General features: G+C 34.8%; 1 protein-coding gene across 3 annotated transcripts; it reads right to left on the bottom strand.

Moving 5' to 3' along the window:
- Positions 1-15,372: 15,372 nt before the first annotated feature.
- Positions 15,373-22,712, bottom strand: LOC145582835 (RNA-binding motif protein 25-like). 3 transcript variants are annotated; one of them, XM_081639861.1, is made up of 7 exons: positions 21,937-22,712; positions 19,546-19,793; positions 19,262-19,414; positions 17,900-18,341; positions 17,079-17,771; positions 16,450-16,964; positions 15,373-15,859 (listed from the first exon to the last, which is right to left on the bottom strand). In XM_081639861.1, the coding sequence occupies exons 1-7, from the start codon at positions 22,568-22,570 to the stop codon at positions 15,608-15,610; spliced, it is 2,937 nt and encodes a 978-aa protein (XP_081495987.1). In that variant the 5' UTR covers positions 22,571-22,712; the 3' UTR covers positions 15,373-15,607. The 3 variants fall into 3 exon arrangements, with proteins under 3 accessions (XP_081495987.1, XP_081495988.1, XP_081495989.1); XM_081639862.1 differs by lacking the exon at positions 21,937-22,712 and adding an exon at positions 20,331-20,613 and having other exon boundaries at positions 19,546-19,819; XM_081639863.1 differs by lacking the exon at positions 21,937-22,712 and adding an exon at positions 20,331-20,345.
- Between the last annotated feature and the right edge of the window lie 2,433 nt (positions 22,713-25,145).

Here is a 25,145-nt window from a genome sequence, read left to right as displayed (position 1 = left end):
TCATTTGGAAGCTTTTGAAGTGTTTGGAGTTGATTCAAATAATGTTTTGATGGAAGCCTATGAATTAAGTTTGTTAATCGAATATTCTATAATGCTAATGGATGTCGATTTTGATTAGCGTGTACATGAAAAATGAACATACCATCCAAAAGGGGTCACTATATGTGCCTTTCCGAATTAATTTGAGTTAAGAATGAAGCAAAACAGTAATGAACAATGAGGCAAAAATCGAACCTTGTGAACTGTTTCGACCATAGCTTTTGATATACACATCGGATTGAGACGATTTAAGTTGTTGCAAACTAGACTTGAAGAACTTTCCAATGATAGTCTACGTGCCCCTATATGATTCCTAAATCTCGAGTTACAACCTCCGAAGTTAACCTTGCGAAGCTGCCAACCCATCGCCCATCCATCAGGCGATGGTCATGCTGTGCGTTAAGGACGTAGATACTGATTGGGGAGATGGAAAACCAGCGCCCACTGGTCGAACTCCTCCCTATGTATCTTGTCCGACCATCGCCTGATGGGTGGGGTGTGCTCGCAAACGATGAGGAATCCTATGTGGACTACAACTCTTTAATTCGACTAATCATAAAATGTCTTTTTTTATTTTATTTTCCTATCTTATTTTAATTATTATTTATCTTTAGATTAGAACTTAGGATATAATAAATGCTCTGAGGGATTATTATTCTTGTGTCGTTCACGCTTTTCATTATTTTTATATGTTCATTTTTGGTTCTCTTATCCCTAGTTTCTCATGGACAACTCCATGCATGGATTGTTCTTGAGTTTATTAATTTTATTCATTCAGATATTTAATTTCTCTCTTTTAATTATGCTTTCTTAAATTTTGAATTATTAGATTTAGTTTGAATTATTTATTTCGCGCTTGAGTAGTTTACTTCTAAGGTTTGGGAACCCGTATTTATATGATGAATCTTAATTGATATTATTAATATTTTTATTATTAATTTCTCTAATTGATAGTGTTTTATTTTTAATCTTGCAATATGATCAATCGTTTGATTAATTATTACTAACTAGCATAGCACCCGTGCGATGCACGGCTTACAAATCTTATTACTTATATTCATTTCACAAAATTTTAAGATAAAACGATTTAATGAGTAATAATGAATTTACTTACATAGATGTCTTAATCATGCATTTTTAACCTCTTAAAATAATGATATCTACTTTAAAGACAACTTTTTTATTCTTAAATTGAATGTAAAGTTTTTAAATATAATTCAACTCAATCAATGAACTACTGATAATCAATCCCTACATTAAGTCATTTTTTTTTTCATTTCTACTTGAGTCATTGGCCACCTCATTTTAAAAATGATTAAACTTTATCCATTAACTCAATATATACAACGCTTTTTCTGTGTGACTGGCACGGTTGACACACGCCAAAACACTAGTAACCCCTGACCGAGTAACCCCAAACTGACTGAGTGACCCTTGACCGATCGAATAACCCTTGACCAAGTAACCCCTGACCGATCGAGTAACCCCTGACCAAGTAATCTCGGCCACATGGTCTAGCCAACCAGATATGAAGCTTTGTGAACTCAATATATATGCTTAGAAAAATAATTTCTATTATAAAACAACATGATCATTGTATTAATATTGTATTTCGTATATCACAAATAATGTCATATATTTTTTCTCTATGGCCTCTAAAACACTTGAAATTTAACATGTAACTTCTAAAAATAGGAATTTTTATATTCACATATAGCATGAATATAGTCACATCTTTTTATTGACATTTGATATGTTTATCACAATTTTTTGTATGCGGCCTGTTGTACCGTGCAACAGGGGTTACTCGAGTTACTCGGTCAGAGGTTACTCGAGTTGTCAAGGTTACTCAAGTTACTCGGTCAGGGGTTACTCGAGTTACTCTTGACCGAGTAACTCCTCAAATAACCCCTAATCGAGTAACTCTTCAAGTAACCTATGACCGAGTAACCCCTCGAGTAATCCATGACCGAACCCCTCAAGTAACCCTTGACTGAGTAATCCCTCAAGTTACCACTAACTCCTTAAATAACCCTTAACCAAATTACTGGAGTATGTAACCCCTGACTGAACTCCTTAAATAATCTTGACCTAGTAACTCGAGTAACCCCTGACCGAGTAACCCCTCAAGTAACCGTAAAACCGAGTGAACCCCTCGAGTAACCCCTGTCCAAACCCCTCAAGTAACCCTTGACCAAGTGACTCAAGTAACCCCTGACTGAATAACTCGGGTAACCTCTAACAAAATAACTCGGGTAACCCCTGCCACACGGTATGGCCTGCTGTACCAAAAAGTTGTAGTTTTATTATGTATGTAAATATTAGTTCTCATATTTTTCTTTCCTCATGGAGAATAAAAAATATGAAATTAATTTGTCTCATCACATACTAAATTTTATCAAATGATGAATCAACCTCATCACCACACAAATATTAAATCTTCCACATCCAAAAATTTGCACGTCTAGAAATCTGAAAAGTGACTGCTTAGTATAATTTTTTTTTCAAAAATTGTAACCTTTAGCTATATATGACCTTAGAAGGATGTGTAGGCTTGCCCTTAATTATTTGATTCATTGTCTTTTTTTTAATTATTATTATTATTATTATTATTATTATTATTATTATTATTATTATTATTATATGTAATCATTTGATATTTATTGCACATACAAGTATATAATAGTGAAAAAAAAAATTATATGTACACAGATTTAAGAGAAGTAAAAAAATGCATATTACTCTTACATATCACTCGTGACGACATATATAAAATATACAACGCATTTTCTATGCGACTGGCACACCGGGTGGCTGCTTGTAAAAAGAAATAGTAATGCCTATAACACCGACAAGTTAACCCCTATTTTACTAACATATTAGAGTAGCCCCTTATTATACTTATGAGTAACTCTTAAATAATTAACAAATAAAGTATCCCCTACAACACTCATCACAGTGTAAACATTATAACACTTACTAATAAGTAAGCCCTATTTTTTCTTAAAAAAAAAAAGTAAGCCCTATATCACTAATTGAGTGACCCATATAACACTAATTGAGTAACCCTATGGTGGCTGCCCACATTGATGAATAACTAACACAATCAAACTTTGCATACATGTCGATGCAATAGTTTGACTTAGTTTTTATGTAATTAAATATCAATAAAAATTATATTCTTTTTAATTATAAAACCTTACATCAATATCTATTTAACAACTTAAAACGATAAAATATGAAGTTATTACATTTATAAAAAAAAAAGTAAAATAAATAAACTACAATCAATGTTAATATTATAGATAGTGAAAAAAAAGTCTAACGTGTAAGTTATAATAGAAAGAATGGAGTAAAAATTAGTGTCGAACTTTGTATTTAAAAATGAGAATTATAGTTTATAGAGAATTATATATCAATCAACTTTGTTTACAATTTAATTTGTAAATGTTATGCATGAGTGTGTTGTGACTTTAGTTGTCGAATAAATGGTTTGTTTATAGGTTTAGCAAAAGTTTAAAAACTTGTTATAATAATTCAGAGATTTCGCGTTTAGGAGTTCTGTAACAAAATATTATAGCAAATGAATTATATATAGCATGTATTATTATTTTTTTAAAATTAAGTATGATATACTTAAAATCATATGGTAGAAAATTAGTAAAGTCATTATAATTGTATCACAATTTACATTTATTTTTTTAGAGAAAACACAATCTACATATTTATAAGCTATTTACGATTCACAACGTGTCTAATTGTTTAAATATAAGCTAGAAAGCACATTATTATCAAGTTTGATCTTATTAGATTAAATTTGGTTATATCTTTTCAATATATCAAGTTTGTATAATTTAAATTAATGCACAATTATATTAAAAAAAATAAAAATTAATGGTCAAAATAGTGAATTGGAGATCGTTTAAATGTAACACTTAACAAAGTGGAGGTAGTACTCTGTATTATATTTTTTAAATAAGATATATAATGTATACACATTAGTATATTTGAGTGATAATCTACATTTAATATATAATCAAATATATCTTTTACTAATCCGTAATATAAACTTGACTTAAATACAAAATTTATGGATGGAGGAGGCCAGGGTGAGATCCATGAAGAAACTTGAAAAGGTAATATCCCACAAGTATAGTCTCAAGTTGAATTTTTAAGGATAAATAATTGGTTGAATTGAGTTTAATAGTATTAGTGAGGTTCACAACAGAGCACAATTAGCTTCAACATCATTAGGAATGGTGTTAGTAGCCATAGGAATAATGTGGGGAGGAAAAAAAATTAGGTTGAAGGAATAACCTGTAATATAGTTGTACGTGTGCTAATAAGGAAACCTAAAATATAATGTACGGAGTACAAAATAACAAAATATACTCTCCTTGAATTAAGCAATCTAAAGTCAAATGATATGGACTAAATATATGTTGAAAATCCATGAGTAATATTAATTGAGAAAAAATATTTAAAAAGTCAAGATATTATCTTAGAGTATCTTTAATAATAGGATCTTTGACAATTATACATTTTACCAAAAAAAAAAAAAAAAAAAAAAAAAACCCTAAAACAGGGTCACGTGGTAGCCATGGAGCTAGTGTACCCTGTTTAGTATAGTATATAGATAGATTAGTTTTGTGCCCCGTGCAATGCCCGGGTTGTCTATTAATTTTAAAATATATTATTGACACAAAATTAGTTAGCAATTGATGTGCTTTTGTGACGATTTTCTATCTAGTAGGCATGTATAAAAATAAAATTAAAAATTATCAAAAAAGTGAATTAAATAAAAAAAGGTCCAAAGCCCGTTGGGTTGACCCGAACCCAAAATTTTAGGCAAGGGTTGAACATTTCTTGGCCCATAACCTGAAGTGACACGATCCGAGATGACTCATAACCTGACCCTGATTGATAGGTCTACATAGTAATAAAATTATATTAGATTGTGAAGTATATTATTTTAACCGATTAATATATATTATAAACGGATGTTTTATGTTTTGAACTACTTTTTTCGCTCCAAAAAATATTATGATATAAAAAAAAAATTATATGATAATTTTTTAGAAATATAATCTAAATTTTTTTTAGAATAAAATTATAATTCAAGTTTTATATCTGAAATATTTGTATTATCGAAAATAAAACTCTAAACTAACAACTTTATCCTGAAATTCTATCCAAATTTGATTGAAAATAGAATTCTAAACTATTTTTTTTATCCTATGAAGTCTATTTAAATCTGTCCAACGTGGCGCGACACTTGGCGAAAAGTTAGAACGCCAAGTGTCGCTTTCTCGTGGTCTGGCTAAAAGTTTAGCTATATATATATATGATTAGAGTTTGAATCGTAAGATCATACTTTAAAGGCTTACCTACAATTAGCAATTCTTATTATGTTAGCTTAGTGACCGTACTGCATATGTTGAATTAAGAGCATTAAGACCCGACCGTAAGCTTAGCAATTGCTCTTGATAATTGATTAATTGAATTGTTGATGGTTTTATGATTGATTCTGAATTAAGCACGTATGGTGAACCATAACCCTACACCTTTTATTAATTGCATTCTTATTTTAGTTTAAACTACCTTTCAATCCCAATTTCATGATATTGTTTAGTTTCTCCAATCCTTAGAAGTTAGATTAAATTGTCATCTCTCTAAGGATTCGACCCTATTTACCTATTGCATTGCCAGGAGATTTTGTTAGATTTTTATCTTTGACAGGTGTACGACAACCTATCAAATTTTGGAGTCATTGCTAGGGAGGCCACTTAATTTTATTACAGTTATTATTGTTTAAAATAGGAAGGAGATTAGGATCAATCAACATTTTATTTAAGAAAATCTTAAAATCACATACATAATTATTTCGCACTACAAGAAAAAGGATCAAAGAGGGTGACATAAATCGGTCAAGGAGGGTGAGTTGTAGTTTGCCTTGTTAGTTTCTATCAAGGAGGGCGAAATTATAATCGCCTTTTTATTACAGAGTAAAGAGGGCGAATTTTACTTTCGTCTTTCTATTTCAAAGCAAAGAGGGCAAATTTAATTTTCGTCCTGTATATCAGAGCAAAGAGGGCAAAAGTTTGCCCTCTAATTTTAGAGCAAAGAGGGTGAAATTTTAATTTGCCCTCGTTGAAAGTACTACAAGTAATAAAAATAATACGCCCTCTATCTAAACGCTCATTCTCTCTCCTCTCAAAAATGATGAACCCTAAACGCCCAAATTGATTGCTCGAATTTTCTGCTCGGATCGAATCTCTTGCTCGAATCTTCTGCTCGAATCTCTTGCTCGAATTTGCTCTATCTCTTGCTCGAATCTCACCCAAATCGAAAGTTCCATGTATTGTCTCATTGCATGTTATATTTGAGATTATTCGTATGTTGAAGATACTATACGAAACTAGTATTAAAAACCAAATAATATATATCTAATATATAAAACAAATTAAACATTACACATACCTTTATACTTGATTCAAAATGTAATTATATAACCAGAGCACAACAAATCACGTTGTGTCCTTAAGACAATTTTGCTCCCTCTACGATACCCAAGGTTATTAAGAAATTGTCTCCCAGGATAGAACAGGTTTCGTTTCTTATAAAATGGTATTGTAATCATAAGTAACCAGCGAACAAACTAGATTAGAGTAATCGCAACTATATGCATGTATATCTTGAGAGAGTAAATAAAACTAATATTCCATGTTAATAAATCAGAACAACTAACAACTATTTATAGACAAAGAAACATGGATGAAAAGATGCAAGTAATGAAAAGATACAATTATCCATTATCACTAATGAATAGTTAATAATGAAATAATACAATTATCCATATTAACAATTACCAATGAAAAGTTACAATTATCCAAATATACAATTCAATAGTCATACAACACAACTCTACATTAGATACGTAATTCTTCATTAATATAAAAAATATTTTTTAAAATAAATATCCAACATCGTATTTTACAGCTTTTTATCGAATCAATTGCTTAATTGTACGAGCTATTGATTACCGTGAATTGTGATAATTGTAATTTGTTTTGGTTTGTTTGTATGAGCTATCGATTCGCTGTTCGACTATTGATTACTGTGAAGCAAGTAGGAATGAATGCAATTTATGTTATGCTATTGATGATTGATTACTTGCTCCAATGTAATTACCCGTACTTGCTATTGATGATTGATTTGGTTGAATTTTATATGTATTTGGAGAAGTTCAAGGAATTAAGGGAGTTGCATGAGAAAGAAATTGGTGAAAAGGGGGTTGATAATCTTACTCTTGAAGAAGCTTATGTGAAGGTTCTTGGACATCGTTCAGGTTATGCCCGAGGTTTAGGCAAAGGGCACTTGGTGTCGTCTAAAGATGAAAAGATGGGAAGAGCTGAGCTAGAACATAATGTTGAAAAACTACAAAATGAAAATAATATGATGCAAGGTGAATTGGAAGCGTCTAAGAAGAAACAAGAAGACCTAGAACAAAATCTTCGGTTAGTCATGGAGAAGATTGGCCTTGATGCTTAATAGAGGTAATATTTTCTAGCTCACTCTTTGCATAAAATTGCCTTGTGGATGCATTTTATAGCAATGGTTATTTTAGCTGATTATGTTTGAGGAATCTTGGACTTGTTCTTATATAATTGAATAGGTATAAGACATGGTGCTCAGGATTGAGTTTGCATGTTCTGTTGTTGAGTATTCTGTTGTTGAGTGTTTTGTATATTATGCATTAATCTTGAACTCAGACTGATGCTTTTTTGCATATGGTTATTTTGGCAGTAGCTCATCAGTCCATCAGACATTCCATTTTAGTCTCTTATTCTTGAAAATGAATAAAATTGATAAGCTAAACTCAAATAAGCCGAACTCAAATAAGCTGAACTCAATTCAAATAAAATGAATACCGGCTTCTCTGGGAAATTTAATAAAAACTGCTTGTTCTGAAACTGAACTCAAATAAAATGAATACCTGCCATAATCCAGTTGCAAAAACTGCCACTATTGATATTGATCACATTGAAATAACAACAAATAAACTTGAAGTGGTTAAAATCTGTAATTGGATGAAAACGAAGGTAATTTGGAGTTGGTTGTTTAAAATACAGGGAGCATCAAAGCAGAATACAAAAGGTGCAGCTGGTAGTTGGCATTTGCTCTTCTGGCTTCTTTCTTTCATAGTGTCAGTTTTAGTAGGAATTGAAGCTGAAGGTAACTGCTATTCTTTGTGATCTCCTTTCTCCAAATTTTTTGAATTGCGGTATCTTTGTGATGTTGAAAGTAGAGTAGTAGTGGTCTAGTGGATAGTATATATAGAGTAAGATGTTTGGTTAATAAGGGTTAATTAGGAGTAAGAACACTTATATTTATACCTCCATGATCTGACAAAATAGGATTTTATTGTGTAGTTGTTGTTCATGTACACATTCAGGCATTCAGCTTACCTTTTTAATCTCTTGATTGCTGGCTGAAAGGGATTAACGAATGTGCTAGCTAAGTTTGCGATTAACGACAATTAACAACAACGAAGACGGAAAAACAAGCAATAAACGAGACAAGGAGAATTTACCATGGGAAACCCGAGAACCGGGAGAAAAACCCACCAATCCACTATGGAGTAACAATATGATGAAGAACAATGTAGTTTACAAGCTTTCAATCACCATGAAAGCTCCCACCCCAAACTCACCCTCTCAAACACTCAAACCCTAAGTGTTTGGGTTTTACATGAGGCACTCTCTCTCTACATCTTTCCCCCTTCACCTTATTACTTACTCTACAATGACAATACAAGAGTATATATATTGCTAGGCTAAATAAAACAATCCTACGATCTTAAATAAGCCACATCACTTAAGTCGCAAAACCGTAGGAACAGGGCACGCACGAGGTTCGACCAAACCTACCCCATGTTCGACCGAACCATGGGTGGTTCGGTCGAACCTCCAGAGGTTCGTTCGAACCTTCGAGGCAGTAGCAATTGCAATTGAAATTCTACAACAGGTTCGACCGAACCTTTCATAGGTTCGGCCGAACTCCCGCACTGCTCAGACAGGTCTTCGTAAAACAGCCATAACTCCCTCGATTCTTAACCAAATCGAGCTTATGACCAGTCGTTGGAAAGCTCTTGAGACGAGCTATCACCTCCAATTTGAAACATCTCAATATCACTTCTAGATCTTGAGATATGCCCATTTGAAGTCAGCTGCTACTTTTCATTGTTGCTTTGCAGCAAGCAAACAATCCATAGCTTAACACCAAAGCTATGCACCCTCCTTAGCCTTCTTGAACCGTTCTCCACACTCTCAAACCCAACAATCTCCCACCTGGAGATCGGTTCAAGTGTGAGAAAAAACACACTACACATATACTCTCATGGCTTCTCCATTGTGCTCCAACATCTCTCCATAAGCCTCACAATCTCCTAACCCGGAAATTGACTTATCATCACGAGATCACACAATCGTCATCAACATCTTTGCTAATCACCATAGCAAAGACTCATTTTCTCTACACCGAGAAAACAAACCCACTTCCTCTAAACCAAGGAAGTGACATCAAGGCCTTCACCAACCTTGACAAACTCATCACACAACCGAGGGACTTTGCCATGTTCTCCAAGAACTTTCACCATGCTCTAAACCGAACACACCCTCCAAAGCGACACACAAGCCAAAGGAATTCTTCTTTGCTCTTGGAACAACACACCATGCTCCCACCCGAACAAAACATCCTTTGCTCCACTTGCTTTTCCACACACAATGCCCATGTGTGCAATACATGCCCTCTTCACCAAGGGACACCACCTCCTCTACACCAAGGAGACAAACACAATCTCCTCTACACCAAGGAGACCACACATCAAGATCAACATCAATCTTGATAAACAACTTTCTCTCCACCAAGAAAGCACCACTTCCTCTACACCAAGGAAGCAAACATCAAAATCTATACCAACTTTGATAAACATCACGTTATCCAAGGGATTTTCCTAGTTCTCCGAGCACTCCAACCGCACTCCACACGAACTTACCCTCCGTGACAAACACAAGCCTTTGGGCATTTTCCTTTTGTTGATGGAACACTCCTACCATGCTCCCACCTCAACAAGCACCCCTACTTGCCTTTCACACATGCTAAACCACATGTGCATTCACCACTCACAACCACCATGTGAGCCTTCATGATACACCTTCACTTGGCATGTCTTTCCCGGTCTTCTTCTATCATTGAAACACCGAACACCACGGCTTCTCTCCAATGACTATCCAACCAACAATGCCTACCGCAAAGATTCACATCATCTCACAAAACCCATGTGAGACCCCTTCACTTGACATGCTTTTCCCGGCCATCTTCCACCATTGAAACACCAAAACCATGGCTTCCTCAACGGTAATTCGACCAAGCCATGCCTCCGCAAAGAACACACCCCTCATGACTACCCATGTGTTTCCCAAGGTTACAAGGCACCACTCAATTGTCCCATGAACTTCAACCGAGTTCCCTCAACAATTTCTCCATGGCCCTCCCTCACACACAACATATAGCCACTCATGATGTTGAGTTTACTACCGGATATCAAGATGGGGAAATCTTGAAATCCTTCAACTCCAACATCAACACTCCATAGATTCCAATCCTCCTACTCCGTCTTCCATTGTTAATCAAACACAAAATTCAAGACTTTTCAATTTCAATAACAACCAATTGAAATCCATACCAAAGACTCAAATTTTGAACACCCACAACACCAAAATTGAAAATTTAACATCAAAAAATTCAATCTTTGGACTTTCCAATCACAAACAACAAGCATACCACACAATCTAACCCTAAAAAACCGCCAAAACAACCTTGGCTCTGATACCAATTGAAAGGGATTAACGAATGTGCTAGCTAAGTTTGCGATTAACGACAATTAACAACGAAGACGGAAAAACAAGCAATAAACGAGACAAGGAGAATTTACCGTGGGAAACCCGAGAACCGGGAGAAAAACCCACCAATCCACTATGGAGTAACAATATGATGAAGAACAATGTAGTTTACAAGCTTTCAATCACCATGAAAGCTCCCACCCCAAACTCACCCTCTCAAACACTCAAACCCTAAGTGTTTTGGTTTTACATGAGGCACTCTCTCTCTACATCTTTCCCCCTTCACCTTATTACTTACTCTACAATGACAATACAAGAGTATATATATTGCTAGGCTAAATAAAACAATCCTACGATCTTAAATAAGCCACATCACTTAAGTCGCAAAACCGTAGGAACAGGGCACGCACGAGGTTCGACCGAACCTACCCCATGTTCGACCGAACCATGGGTGGTTCGGTCGAACCTCCATAGGTTCGTTCGAACCTTCGAGGCAGTAGCAATTGCAATTGAAATTCTACAACAGGTTCGACCGAAACTTTCATAGGTTCGGCCGAACTCCCGCACTGCTCAGACAGGTCTTCGTAAAACAGCCATAACTCCCTCGATTCTTAACCAAATCGAGCTTATGACCAGTCGTTGGAAAGCTCTTGAGACGAGCTATCACCTCCAACTTGAAACATCTCAATATCACTTCTAGATCTTGAGATATGCCCATTTGAAGTCAGCTGCTACTTTTCATTGTTGCTTTGCACCAAGCAAACAATCCATAGCTTAACACCAAAGCTATGCACCCTCTTTAGCCTTCTTGAACCGTTCTCCACACTCTCAAACCCAACACTGGCAGGATAGACAGAACTGGAGAAGGATACAAGAAATTGCAAATTCAAGATAGACAAGATGAAGGAAGTTAGAAAATTTTGCTGGTAGAAGGAACATACATTATTAAATTTTAGTACTCTTTGGCTTAGTTATATATTTGCTATTTAGGAAAACTTGGTTAATACTTTTGTATATATAATGACAAAATTAGAATTTATGCCTATTAACACCTTTTTTTTTTCTAAATGTAATCCCTCCTAGAATTATTTTTTTAAAAAACTAAAAATTGAACAAAGAGGGCGACTTTGATTTTGCCCTTTAAAATTTGATCAAACATGGCGAATTTGAGTAAGGAAGGCAATATGAATTGACTTGTTTGAGCTGTTTACAGAGGGCAAAAAAAACTTTTCGTCTTGCTTGATTCAATCAAAGAGGGCGAAAATTTTGTCCTATTTGATTTTGATCAAAGAGGGCGAAATTTTTTGCCTTCTTTGATATTTAACAAAGAGGGCGAAAGATTTGTATGCCCTTTGAAGCTAATAGGGTGACTTGGGGGCGATTTCAAAATTGCCCTCTTTGCCTAATAGGGCGAAATTTGAACCCAAGAGGACGCCCTCTTTGATATAATATCTTGCAGTGTCGCTTCGTCATAGTTCATGCATATAGGAAAGCATTATGAATACATGAGCATGATTAGCCAAATACACACTAGCTATTACATTACATCCTTATAGTGAAAAGGATTGTACGTTACTAGGACACTTAGAGGGTTAGAGGCCGGATGGGGATCAAAGTATCTAGCCCTTTAACCTAAGCAGTCGGGTTAAGTTATTTATAATATATTATACCCGACTTTGATACATATATGGTTGTGTTTTATATAATCACACACGCTCCACCAGCAAAAGGTGCCTCAATACACATACCATTACAACAAGGAGGTCCAAATATAATGTTACAATACTGCCGGGGATCTGCGCACTTCAAAACTTCCACGCTATCATTTGTTGCGACTTCTTGCTTAATATTTTGGGCGTCCAAACCACGATTATGCGACTGCGTAATCATCATATTTTCAAAAGATAATCATTTACACTTAATTAATTTAACTGGGAAATTCTCATTCGCCAATTTTTCTTACGTGTCATTTAAATTATTTAATTCAAAAATAAATTAATAATCTCGTATTTAATTGGTTACCACTAAAATTTATTATCCTACGCTGAAAAAATTAAATAATTCTTTTTACTATATAGTCCTTGTAGCTTTACTATATAGTCCTTGTAGCTTTACGATTAATACTACTACCTCTGATACTAAATGCACTTTAATTTTAACCGTCTATTTGTCAATACATCACTATAGACTCAAAGAACATGTTCAATTCTAGTTAAAAAATAATGAATATAGATTGAAGTATTAAATAACATTCATTCCCATCATATATAATCCGATGAAAATCATCTTCAGCCTCATAAAATAACAAAAAGCAGAAAAAAAATTTGAACATCATACTTTGTACAGGATATTTCCTTTGTTTCATATTAGCAGATGACCGACACATTTTATTTAGGCGCGGTTACCAATGTTTAACTTCAAATGTAATATCTTTAGTTATGTACAACAAAAAATTAATTTTTTTTTTTATGTTTGGAAAATAGACAATGAGATAGAGCAAACAAGATCCTGTTCGACTATGTTTTTACATAAAAATAAATCACCAAATTGAGTCAAAGTAACTTATTCGTATATAGTAGCGAAAGTCAAAACATGCCAAATAAATGAAAGAGAGAAAGTACCCTGTTAAAGGGTCTTCAATTTCCTATACGTTATATTTTGACAAGTTTCTTTATAAGTATGAAACATGTATGGAGTATGTTAAAACTTCAACTATAAATTAAAATTTAAAGATTTTTTATTCAAAAATTTTGTTTTTATAGACATGTCCTTATGTAATTGTCTTTTTTTTTTTTTTTTTTTTTTGACAAGATCCTTATGTAATTGTCTTGATTCTCATATAAGGGGGGAAAAAAAAAATAAAGAAACAAAGAAAGTATTATTTAGATATATACGAACCTGTTGAGGTACTGAACATGAACAACATTGCTAATAGAACAGAAGCAACCAGAAAGTTAATTGAGACCTTTTCCATTTGTTGCACTTATTACTTAAACTTGAACAAATTAAAAAACTTTGGGTAAATGTGTTTACCTTTTGGGTGAAATAATGCTTCTACTGCTATATATGTTACTTCATATTATTTCCTCACAAGTCACAACCCTTTCTATTTATAGTAGATCAGATTAACAAAATAAACAACTAATCTGCATGCGTTCCTCGAGGGATACTATTCATACTAAATAGTAACAATAATGTAACTGTAATCCAATTCAACCCTGCATCCTTTCAAAAAAAAAAAAAAAAAAAATCCAACCCTGCATGCGTTTCTCGAGGGATACTATTCATACTAAATAGTAACAATAATGTTGGGAGACTTCGGATTAAATAAGGTAGTTCTTCTTACCTTAATAATAAGAAAATAAAATAATAAGAAAATAAAAAACAGTACGTAGCTCCTCAAACAAATATGGTGTTCCTTTAATGTTAAATGTATACAAGCTATGAAACACACGCACATTTTGTGTGCATTATAAGAAATATATATGGCTTAATTCTCCCTTTCTCAATTTCTCATAGTGGGAAACAAAATTTGTTTCTCACATGACATTTTTGTAAATAAACCAATAACTTTATTCGATTGTGAAGCCCACAATAATGAAAAAGTTGTTGATTTATTCACGAAAATGCTCCCGTGAGAAACAAATTTCGTTTCTCAAATTGAGAAACAGGGAATTTTCCTGAAATATTATCTACCTTATTCTAATTAAAATTACAATTAAAAAAAACATTAGTAAGTTTAAAACTAAATGTTGTAAGTTGCTACCATGTATGTGCTTGATTTAACAATGAAAGAGAGAGAATTAGGGGTTATATGCATGGGGACTAAGGAGAAATTGGGTGGGATAAGGAGAAAAAATAATTGAAAATGAGTCATTAAACGTCCCTTATTCAATGCAATAATCCAACAAAAGGTAGTTTCTTACAACATTTAATTAGTGTTTTATTCATTGCGATTATTCTTATTTACCAACATATATATTGACATTTTTCAAAACAACTATTTTCATTTACCAAAACATTTACCTACTTTTAAAATAAATATTCTTATTTTACATACTCTCATAGTCTTTTACTTTATACCCACATAAAAGTGATGGGGTAATTTCAATAAGAATACAATTGAAAATGTGAATAATATATAGTTTCCAATTTTATAATACTTGGTATAATTTTTGGTATAAAACATAATTAAAATAAGCAGAATATCCTACTCACAAATAAAGGTGTCAAGTTGATTGTCTAAGTCAGGTTTGGTGAGGTCAGGTCTATTTTAAATTTAAGTCAATAAGTCATGTTTAAAAACCCTACCCAAAGATTTTGATAAATGTGTTTACAAACAGTACAGCGTATATATGAATTATGAAACTATGAAGGAAACTCCAGTATTGCTTAGCTCAAAGTACAAGAGATGTTGAAACGATGTACATAGAAGAAAACTTTCTTTCTTGCATATACAGTCCATGATACATTTTTGAAGACAAAATCAATAATAAAACTAGATTTCATTAAACTAGTTTAAGTTGTGAACTACGAAAAAGAAAAATAGAAAACATACAATAACAATGGAGCTTCAACGTCATATTTGCCTACAATTTTCTTTTACTATGGAAAAATTATCAAGGGGAAAAATTGCCAGCAGGAACAAGAAGATCCAAAATGCTTCACGCTCCTGGCCTTGTTGTCAAACCTGTCTCCACCTTCTTTATTTCAAAGATAAGCATCCTCCACATCTTGAGGACAAACATTTCGGCTTCCTCATCCAAAATTCGCTGGAGCACGTCCAGCATTTTCTCAGCCTTAACATGTTCCCGGAATCTCTCTACTATGAACTCCACCAAAGTGGTTTCTTCTTCTCCCAAAAACTCTGTAATCTTCTTGGAAATCCAGGGTCTCATTCTTTCATGCAACCGATTCTGAACATGTACATGAGTTAGTGTTAGCAATATTTATGAGCACGCATTCAGTTACAGCTAATAATCAAAAGAAATTTCCACCGAACTAAGATATCTAACTATGCAAGGGTGATTTCTGTTAGGTCCATATGAGGAACAAAGGATAGTATCATACAATAAGAGATGAGGGATTACATTTAGAATCTAATGCATCCCTTACATGGAATTCCAGTGGTATATATACACTAGAAAATAATAGGCATAAAGCTACACAAGGAAGCTGTTTCCAAGGAAGTTACCAGAAAGTATTCTTTGGGGGATATAATTTTTAGAGCATAAAGCTTCCACTCATACAGCTTATAATTGATGGGGAATGAACAACACAAGCTAAGTGCAAAGCATACAGGCCAAGGTATAGAGCATACAAAATATACAAACAACCAATTTATGGAGTAGGTAGGAACCAATGAACCACACATGCTAAGATATGAAGCACAACAGTTTCTGAGATATGAACAAAGCATGCTAGTTATGAATTAACAGCCTAGAGACAGAGAGCCCATAGTTGAGATTTATATGAAAAAATATCCAGCAGAAAAGTTAAGACTAACCTCATCATACACGGCCCAATTAATTTCATATGAGAACAAATCTTCTTTAGTCTTGGGAATCATATCAATCAATTGTTTTGCATCCAAAATCTCCCGACCTCGCGGAGCCTCGTCACCATCACGTTCATGTCCACGGTCCCGATGGCTTGACCTATCATGAGAACGCCGACTTCTATCCCTTTCTACATCAGACTTTGCTTCTCTAGGATTAATATGCTTACCAGATTCAGCAGAAGCAGATGAAATTGGAGGTGCCTCTCCATCATTTGTGTGTATGGCTTGAAGTTCTTCAGTAGAGTAATCAATTGGTACAAGAGGCCTCATTTTCTTTTCTTTTTGTGCATCATCATCCTCTTCCTCATGGAAGACAGACGGCACAGCCGTTCGTTTCCCAGAGCCCACCAAACCAAATCCAAGCTTTTTGGCTGGGGCATTGCCCACATGCTTGACATCTGGTGTTGAGCCAGGTGCTATCGTAGGTTCATCTGTACCGCCATTTTCAATGACCCCGTCACCTGTCAAAGAGAAGCCAGATAACAATTATAAATGGAAATAAGAGAATGGCATTGATAAGCAGAAGCCAAGATCTATAATAATAAATAAAGATTAATACTAATTTAACCACTAACCAGTCTGGCTTGCAAGGGCAGGGGCAGGGGCAGGGGCAGGGGCAGGGGCCGGAATCGCTTCAGAATCATGATCCTGTTCCATATCATCTTTGATCTCACTGGCAGTAACTTCAGGCAACGGTGAAGCAGGTTTCTCACTTCCATTATCAACTGGAACAGAAGGAAGCTCCAATGCCTGTTTTTCTTGTTGCCTCTGCTGCTCCTCTTCGGCTCTCTTCTTGGCCTCCACAATTTCTTCCTCTTCTTTGAGTCTGTCTGCCATATCATCCTCCTTCTCCCTCCGTCGTCGCCTCCTCTTATCCTCAATTTCAGACTTCCGTCTCCTTTTCCTAGAATCATCATCGCTTTCATCCTCTTGCTCAGCAACCAGCCTCCTCCGTTCACGCTCCCTTTCTTTCTCCTTCTCCCTCTCACGCCTCCGCTCATATTCTCTCTCCTTTTCTCTAGTCTCCCATTCCTTAACGCGCTCTTTGTAAAACCTCTCAGCCTTTAGAATCTCCAAGTCTCTCTCCTTCTCTCTCCTTGCTCTTTCACGTTCTCGTTCTCTCTCCAATCTATCAAGCTCTCTCTCCTTGTCTCGTCGATCACGGTCACGACTTCTGTTATCATACCTTCTACTTCTATCAGGTGACTCTGTTCCGGCTCTATTTGAAGGTTTAGACTCACTTGTTGTCTCATCATCCATTTTATCTTCTGCAGTTACCTCAGAAAGGTTAGCATAGTTGAGAATACTTAACATACTAAACTTACATTGATTCCATAATTATGAAAGTGCATACATAATATCATCAAGTAACAATTAAAAGCTTTCTTCGACTTACCGTTTTTCACAGGATTAACATCAGAGTCTTTGTCCCCAGATTTAGCAGGCACTTCGGAGTTCGAGTTGTTTGTGCCATCAGCAACCTTCTGTGCTGGTGGTGGAGGAGGTGGTAGAGGTTTAGTCTTTATGCGTTCTTCTATCATATTAGTGAGCTTATCCAAAGCCTCTCGATCAACATCACGATCCTCATCCGTAACAAGGCCAAAACTGGCCATATCATTTTCCTTGTTCTCAGTCTCATTTGCATCCTTTTTGGGCTCTTCTGGAGCAATTTTAGCAGGTTCTTCCTTCTCTTTAGTTTCACTCTTCTCAGCATCAGGTGCACTTTCTCCCTCTTTCTTGGTTTCCTCAACTTCAGTCTCACTAGGTTTAGTTAAGTTCTCTTTCTTCTTCTCCACATAACGTTCTAAATACTCTCTTGTTGCTTGATTAACATTCAGCTGTACAATGGCAAACACATTAAAATTCTGGTCAACTAAAAAGCTAGGAACATAGTAAAACAAAAAAGTCAAAACTGTAAACACAGAAAACTACGAAAAGTGGCTTGGACTTTATCGCTGTCAGATTTCAAAATAGTGATGATTCTAACAACTTTTGATGCCGAACGGATACTCTTTTAAAATTATACTCCTTTAGAAATCTACAATTAATTCTATACAGATTCAACCACCTTTAACTCTATGTTCACTCATCAGAAAACCCTATTTCCCAAGAAGGCCAGGGCAAAATGAAAAAAAATTCCAAAAGAAAAGAAAAAAAAGGTACCCCAACTTATAACCATTCAAAGTTGCCTGATCTTCTAACCTCGGCCCCCACCCTGCAAACCCCAACCCAGAAAAGGCGAATTACTACGTGGATGGGGTACATTTAAGCCTAATTTAGCAATGGTAAGCATTGAGTAACAATACCCCCATCCCATACTGGTGAATCGAGAAACACTAAACCAAACTGTAATACACAAAGCCATCTCCCTGAAAATGATATTAACTTGAAAATGAAAAACTAGAAGTGAAATGCTCTTATTAGCTACACCTCTGTTTAAAAGTAATGGTCACTCTGGCCCCAAAAAAAAAAAAAAAGAAGTTCGCAACTTACAACCCTGCAATTGTATTACTATATTTTCCACAACTGCTTACTAGTAGCTTAAGAAAAAAATAAATAAAAACTTAGTAGTACAGAATTGCTTCATTGCAGTTAAAAAAGGCCTTTCAGAAGCAAAACTCAAGAAAAACATATTGCCATTACCAGTCTATAATAAAAAAGATATTGGACGATAGAAGCACATAAGAAATTAGTATAATTATCAACATTTATAGCTTCCTACTTCAAGAGATTTAATAACAAGCAAAATAGAACATACCACCAGCTCTTCACCGTCAACATTGCATTTACTTAGCAGTCGTAGAGCTCGGAGAACCCCTTCAGCAGATTCAAACTCACAGAAGCCAAATCTTCTTGGCGTCCCATCTGATGGATCCTGAGCACGCTTCCAACTCTTTATTGGTCCACATAGCTGAGAATATACAAACAATCACAAAATCAACAATGGGACATAAAATATGAAATAAGAAAATTACAACATGACAGCATTGGAGAGAATATGATACAAAATTTAAAAATGCACCTTTCAGGATATTTACATACCTCAAGGAGTGAACGAATAAAATCATTCTCTACTGAAGGAGCTATCTTGCCAACATAAACAGTAGTTTGTGGTTTCTCTGGCGGTAAAACAACTGGAACAACAGGAGGCCTAACAACTGGAAGAGTCATTGGTGGACGAAGTCCCAAAAAAGGAGGTCTTTGCAGTTGGGGAACCATGCCAACTGTAACTCCAGGACGAGAGAGAAAGGGAGGACGAGCCATCGGTGGATAAGGATAGCGAACAACTCCTGTAGTATCATGTAAAAAACCACATCTATGCAAACACGTCAGCATAGGTTCGTAATTAACATAAAATCATAACACCAAAAAAAAAAAAAAAAAAAAAAATCACTACATTAAAAAAGGGTAAAAAAAAAAACTTTCACAAACTTTAAAAGTGTTACCACACATCACAAATAAGAGATATGGCAGCATAGCAGGGCAACTATGAGCAGCTGAATAGACCTGGTGAAGATTAACAAAACAATACAACGTCCATAATCAACAAGTCACCAAGCATGCTTACCTTGCAATATCCAGTTCCAACAATAGTAGCCTTGTCAAATAGCCAACGCACCAACTAACATGTATCGCTAATGAGTAAAACAACAATATCACCATCCCAACTATACTCAACAAATTGATGGCATAAAGCCATAATTTAGCCCGTCAACCTTTTTTTTGTCAACTGTTAATTGCCCAATATGCATAATGAAATATAAATGAAAAGAACAGACAGATAGGAAGGGAAAGGAAAAATAAACGATGTTTAAAGATAATGATACCTTGCCAAACAAGGGAACCAAGAACTCAGCAGGCCTCATGATCTGCTCCAGAGACTCAAGAACCCAGGAAGGAAAGAATCCTTAAACTACCAAAAACACCCTACTCAATCGACATACAGCACCAGCCATTATATAGCAATGGAGTACTGCTGGATTTTGCAGATTTAAGGCTTAACTAAATATATAATTGTCTTTAAAATATTTTCCAACTTTGAAATATAAATTGACAAAACTGAGGAAGTTACGGATATGTGCATACCAAAGTAGGAAGTTGCAGAAGGAGTCTCTAAACAACTGCAATAGGAAGCCTTCTGAGCTTTCTCACCGTATTCAACCAAGACACTGTAGGAGAAAACATCCCATCATCGTTACCCCGTCAACTAGTCAATATTTATTTTTCAGAATTTTCTCCAATCTTTTCCCAACCAAACTCTTCCCAGCAAAACGCAAGTTAATAACCTCTTCTACTGTTAGAAAATCTATGCTTTGCTATTCAAATTGAAACTCACCTCAGCTACCTTAAAGATAAAAATAGTCAGACTTTCTAGTACCCCATAAATTTTAAATTAATATCATCTCAATAGCTTCAGGCTTATTAATATCAGTCAAATAACATTATACAATTAGCGGCAAACATATAGTACAGAACAACATTATTACACCTGCAAACACCCCCTCACAAACATATCGATCTTTAAGAAGCACAAACAAACTGCATGAAAACGCCACTCTTATATTAGCGTGGCTTCAAAAACTACAAGACAACAGTAACGAGGAACTGAAAGTCATTCTCCCAACAATAATAATATAGCACAATCCCATGTTCTAATAGTGGTGGACTGGTCGTACCTATGGTTGTGGATTTGTGGTGATCAATGTTTGTGATGATCCTCAAATGGCTAAGGTGATAGTGTGATATAGGCTTGTGGTGGTTGGGAAGTGAGAAGTAAAAGGAAGAAAGAAAGCTCGCATTGCTCCAACAATAACCCAATGAGATTCCCAGTTTCCCACCTAAGGTAGGAATGGACGAAGGGTGGCAAAGAAGTTTTCTATAACGATTATCTTGATAGTTACTCCTCAATTGAAACTAACTCCTTGATATTTCCTCCTCAATTCAAACTAATTTCTTAATACTTCCTCCTCGAGCAAAACTAATTCTTCAATAATTCCTTGATGGATGAAACTAATTCCTTAATTTTTTTTCCTCAAGCAAAACCAATTCCTTACTATTTCTTCTTCAGGCGAAACTAATTTCTTGATATTTGTTACTCGAACCTCAAGCAAGATGCAAAATTGTCATCTTGATGCATACCGTCTCCATCAGATAGACTAAGCAATTGAGATAAATCTAAAAGATACCTACCATTACCAAGTAATGGTCTTTGCCACTAAAGTTCTATACTTCACATCAATTCAAAAACACATCAATCACATGATAAAGCATCATTAGAAAACACACACCATAAATTCTAATTCCAAAACTAATTTCATCCCAAGTGCTACATTCTATCTTACCACAATTGCAATTCCAATCAAAACGTCCACAATATATAAATCATAGCTTGTAAATAATTCAAATCATGGATAAAGTGAAAGGAAAACCCACCGGGGGGAAGAGATCCATGAGGAGGAGGATGCATATAACCATTAGGCATCGGCATATACGGCGGTCGCATCGGCTGCTGCCCAGGCATCATTGGTTGCTGCTGTTGCCCAGGCATCATTGGCTGCTGCTGTTGCCCAGGAATCACTGTTTGCTGCTGCTGCTGCCCAGGCATCAATGGTTGTTGCTGCAGCGGAGAAGAACTCACCCCAGGTGGTGGAACCCCATGATTTGGCTGCTGTTGATAACCCTGCATATTAGGGTTTTGCGGGATTGGAGTAAACTGAGGGACGTGCATCGGGGGAGGAGCACCAGCAGGCCGAAACGACGGCGGCGCAGCGTATGGGTTGATCGGCGGCGGCTGAAATGGCGGTGCAGAGGTCGGAGTAGGGCTAGTAGCGGGCGGGGCGGGTGGAGGAGGCGTAGAAGCGGGTGGTTGGGTTGAATTGGGTAGTGATTCGGAGCTGCTAACGCTAGGGTTCGGATTTGGATTAGGATTAGGATTAGAATTAGGGCTAAGGTTAGAATTAGGGCTAGGGTTAGGGTTAGGGTTAGGGTTAGGGTTTGAGATTGGGGATTGAGAAGGGGGAGGATTGGAGGATTCTTGAGTCGCCGGAGATGGCGAAGGGTCCGCCATGGCAGCTGGTATTGAGGTTTAAGAGGAGAGAGAGTGGGAGGAAAGTGGAAGAGAAAGTGTGTTTGATTTTCTTGGTGCGCGTACTCCGACGAGAAATTAAGCTTTTCTTTTTTTTTTTTTTTCCAAAGATTTTTAGATAGTAGATTGGGAGTACGAGCAGGAGTATATAGAAAGAGAAGTTCTTTTTTACTTTCGGGCCATTTGTGACACCTCTAATCCACAATAAATAAGATTTGGGGCCTGTTCATATTTACTGAATTGAGCTGAACTGAACTGAACTGATTGGAGCTGAACTGAACCGAACTGAACCGAACTGAACTGATTGGAACTGAACTGAACTGAACTGAACTGAATTGAGCTGAAATGAATATTTTATGTGAGAGGGAAATTAAGAGCTGAACTGAACTGAACTGAACTGAACTGAACTGAACTGAACTGATTGGAGCTGAACTGAACTGAACTGAAATTAAGTAAATGTGAACAGGCCCTTGATCACTTCGCCTTTAAAAAATAAAATTTAATAAAAATAAATTCAGTTTAATAAAACTAATTTGAGATAGATTAACATATCATATACAGTAATTAATATATAAAATTAAAGTTTTAGTCAAGCCACGTTGAATAGATTTATATAAATTTCGTAGGATAAAAAAAATAGTTTAAAATTCTAATTTCAATCAAATTTGGATACAATTTTAGGATAAAATTGTTAGTTTAGGGTTTTATTCTCAATAAAATACAAATATTTCATAAATACTAATTAAATTATAATCTTATTCAAAAAAGTATTAGCTTACAACTCTTAATAATTATCATTTAAATTTATTGGAGCGAAGCAAGTAGTTTAAAATGTATAACATCCATTTATAATATACTAGATGAAGCCCGTACGATGCACGGTTTATTTTTTAAAATAATTTTTTTTGTATATATTTATGTGCTAAAATTTGTTATATATTTAGATAAAATTTCTAATATCAAAAGATAATATTTTATATTTAATTAATTTAAACTGGAAAATCTCATTCACCAATTTTGCTTACGTGTCATTTAAATTATTTAATAATCTCGTATTTAATTAGCTACCACTAAAATTTACTATCCTACGCGGCGAGCTGAAAAAATTAAATCCTACGTGGCTCTCTAAAAACTCGGGAAAAAACTCCCCTTTATATATATACTAGTTTTGTGCCCCGTGCGATGCGCGGGTTGTTTATTAAATTTTAAGATAAATTTTTAATCTATATGTCAAATTTTAAAATATATCATTGATACGAAATTAGTTAGCAATTGATGTGCTTTTGTGACGATTTGAGGTATATAATGACTAATAATAATATTGGTGAAAATGTTCAATTAAATACATTTTAAAAATTAAAAATTAGCAAAAAATAAATTAAATAAAAAAATGTTCAAAGCCCGTTGGGTAGGCAACTTTTTGTTTGATTGCAGCCAAGGCAAGAATGCCCGGAAGCCGGCTCGAAATATTTGATCTTAGGTGCATTTTCTTCTGGAATATTATTGTTTGGGTACGACCGGACAACTACCGATATCCATTAATATCTTTTCTTCTCATTTTTTCGTAAACTATCGGAGCGGGTATTTTTTTAGATGTGAAACTTGCAGACTGACTCGAACCCAAAACTTTGGGCAAGGGTTGAACATTTCTTGGCCCGTACCCTGAAGTGACCCGATTCGAGATAACTCATGACCCGACCCTGATTGATAGGTCTACTTAGTAATAAAATTATATTAAATTGTGAAGTATATTATTTTAACCAATCTAATCTAATCTAATATATATATATATATATATAAAGGGGAGTTTTTTCCCGAGTTTTTAGAGAGCCACGTAGGATTTAATTTTCTTAACGCGCCACGTTGGATTATAAATTTTAGTTGTAGCCAATTAAATAAGAGATTATTAATTTATTTTACAATTAAATAATTCAAATGCCACGTAAGCAAAATTGACAAATGATATTTTTAAGTTTAAATTAATTAAATATAAAATATTATCTTTTGATATTAAGAATTTTATCTAAATATGCAACAAATTTTAGCACATAAATACAAAAAAATATATTTTAGAAAAATTCAAACAAACCGTGCATCGCACGGGCTTCATCTAGTTAATATATATATTATAAATGGATGTTTTGCATTTGAACTACTTCTTTCTCTCCAAAAAAATATTATGATATCTTTTGAGAATTATAATCTAATCTTTTTTTTAATAAAATTATAATTCAATTTGTACATCTAAAATATTGGTATTTTATCGATATAAAACTCTAAACTAACAAATTTATCCTAAAATTCTATCCAAATTTGATTGAAAATAAAATTCTAAATTTTTTTTTTATCCAATAAAATCTATCCAACGTGGCGTGACACTTGGCGAAAAGTTGGAGCGTCAAGTGTCACTGTCTCGTGACCTGGCTAAAATTTTAGCTTTATATATTAGTTATATGATATTAGATTCTAATTGATTAAAATAATATACTTCACAATCTAATACAATTTTAATATTGTGTGTAGAGCGGTCAATTGGGTCGAGTCATGAGTCATTTCG

The sequence above is a fragment of the Chenopodium album genome, chromosome 15 (genome assembly GCF_948465745.1).
Source record: "Chenopodium album chromosome 15, dcCheAlbu1.1, whole genome shotgun sequence".
NCBI classification, from domain to species: domain Eukaryota; kingdom Viridiplantae; phylum Streptophyta; class Magnoliopsida; order Caryophyllales; family Amaranthaceae; genus Chenopodium; species Chenopodium album.
This window is presented reverse-complemented; position numbering and strand designations above follow the sequence as displayed.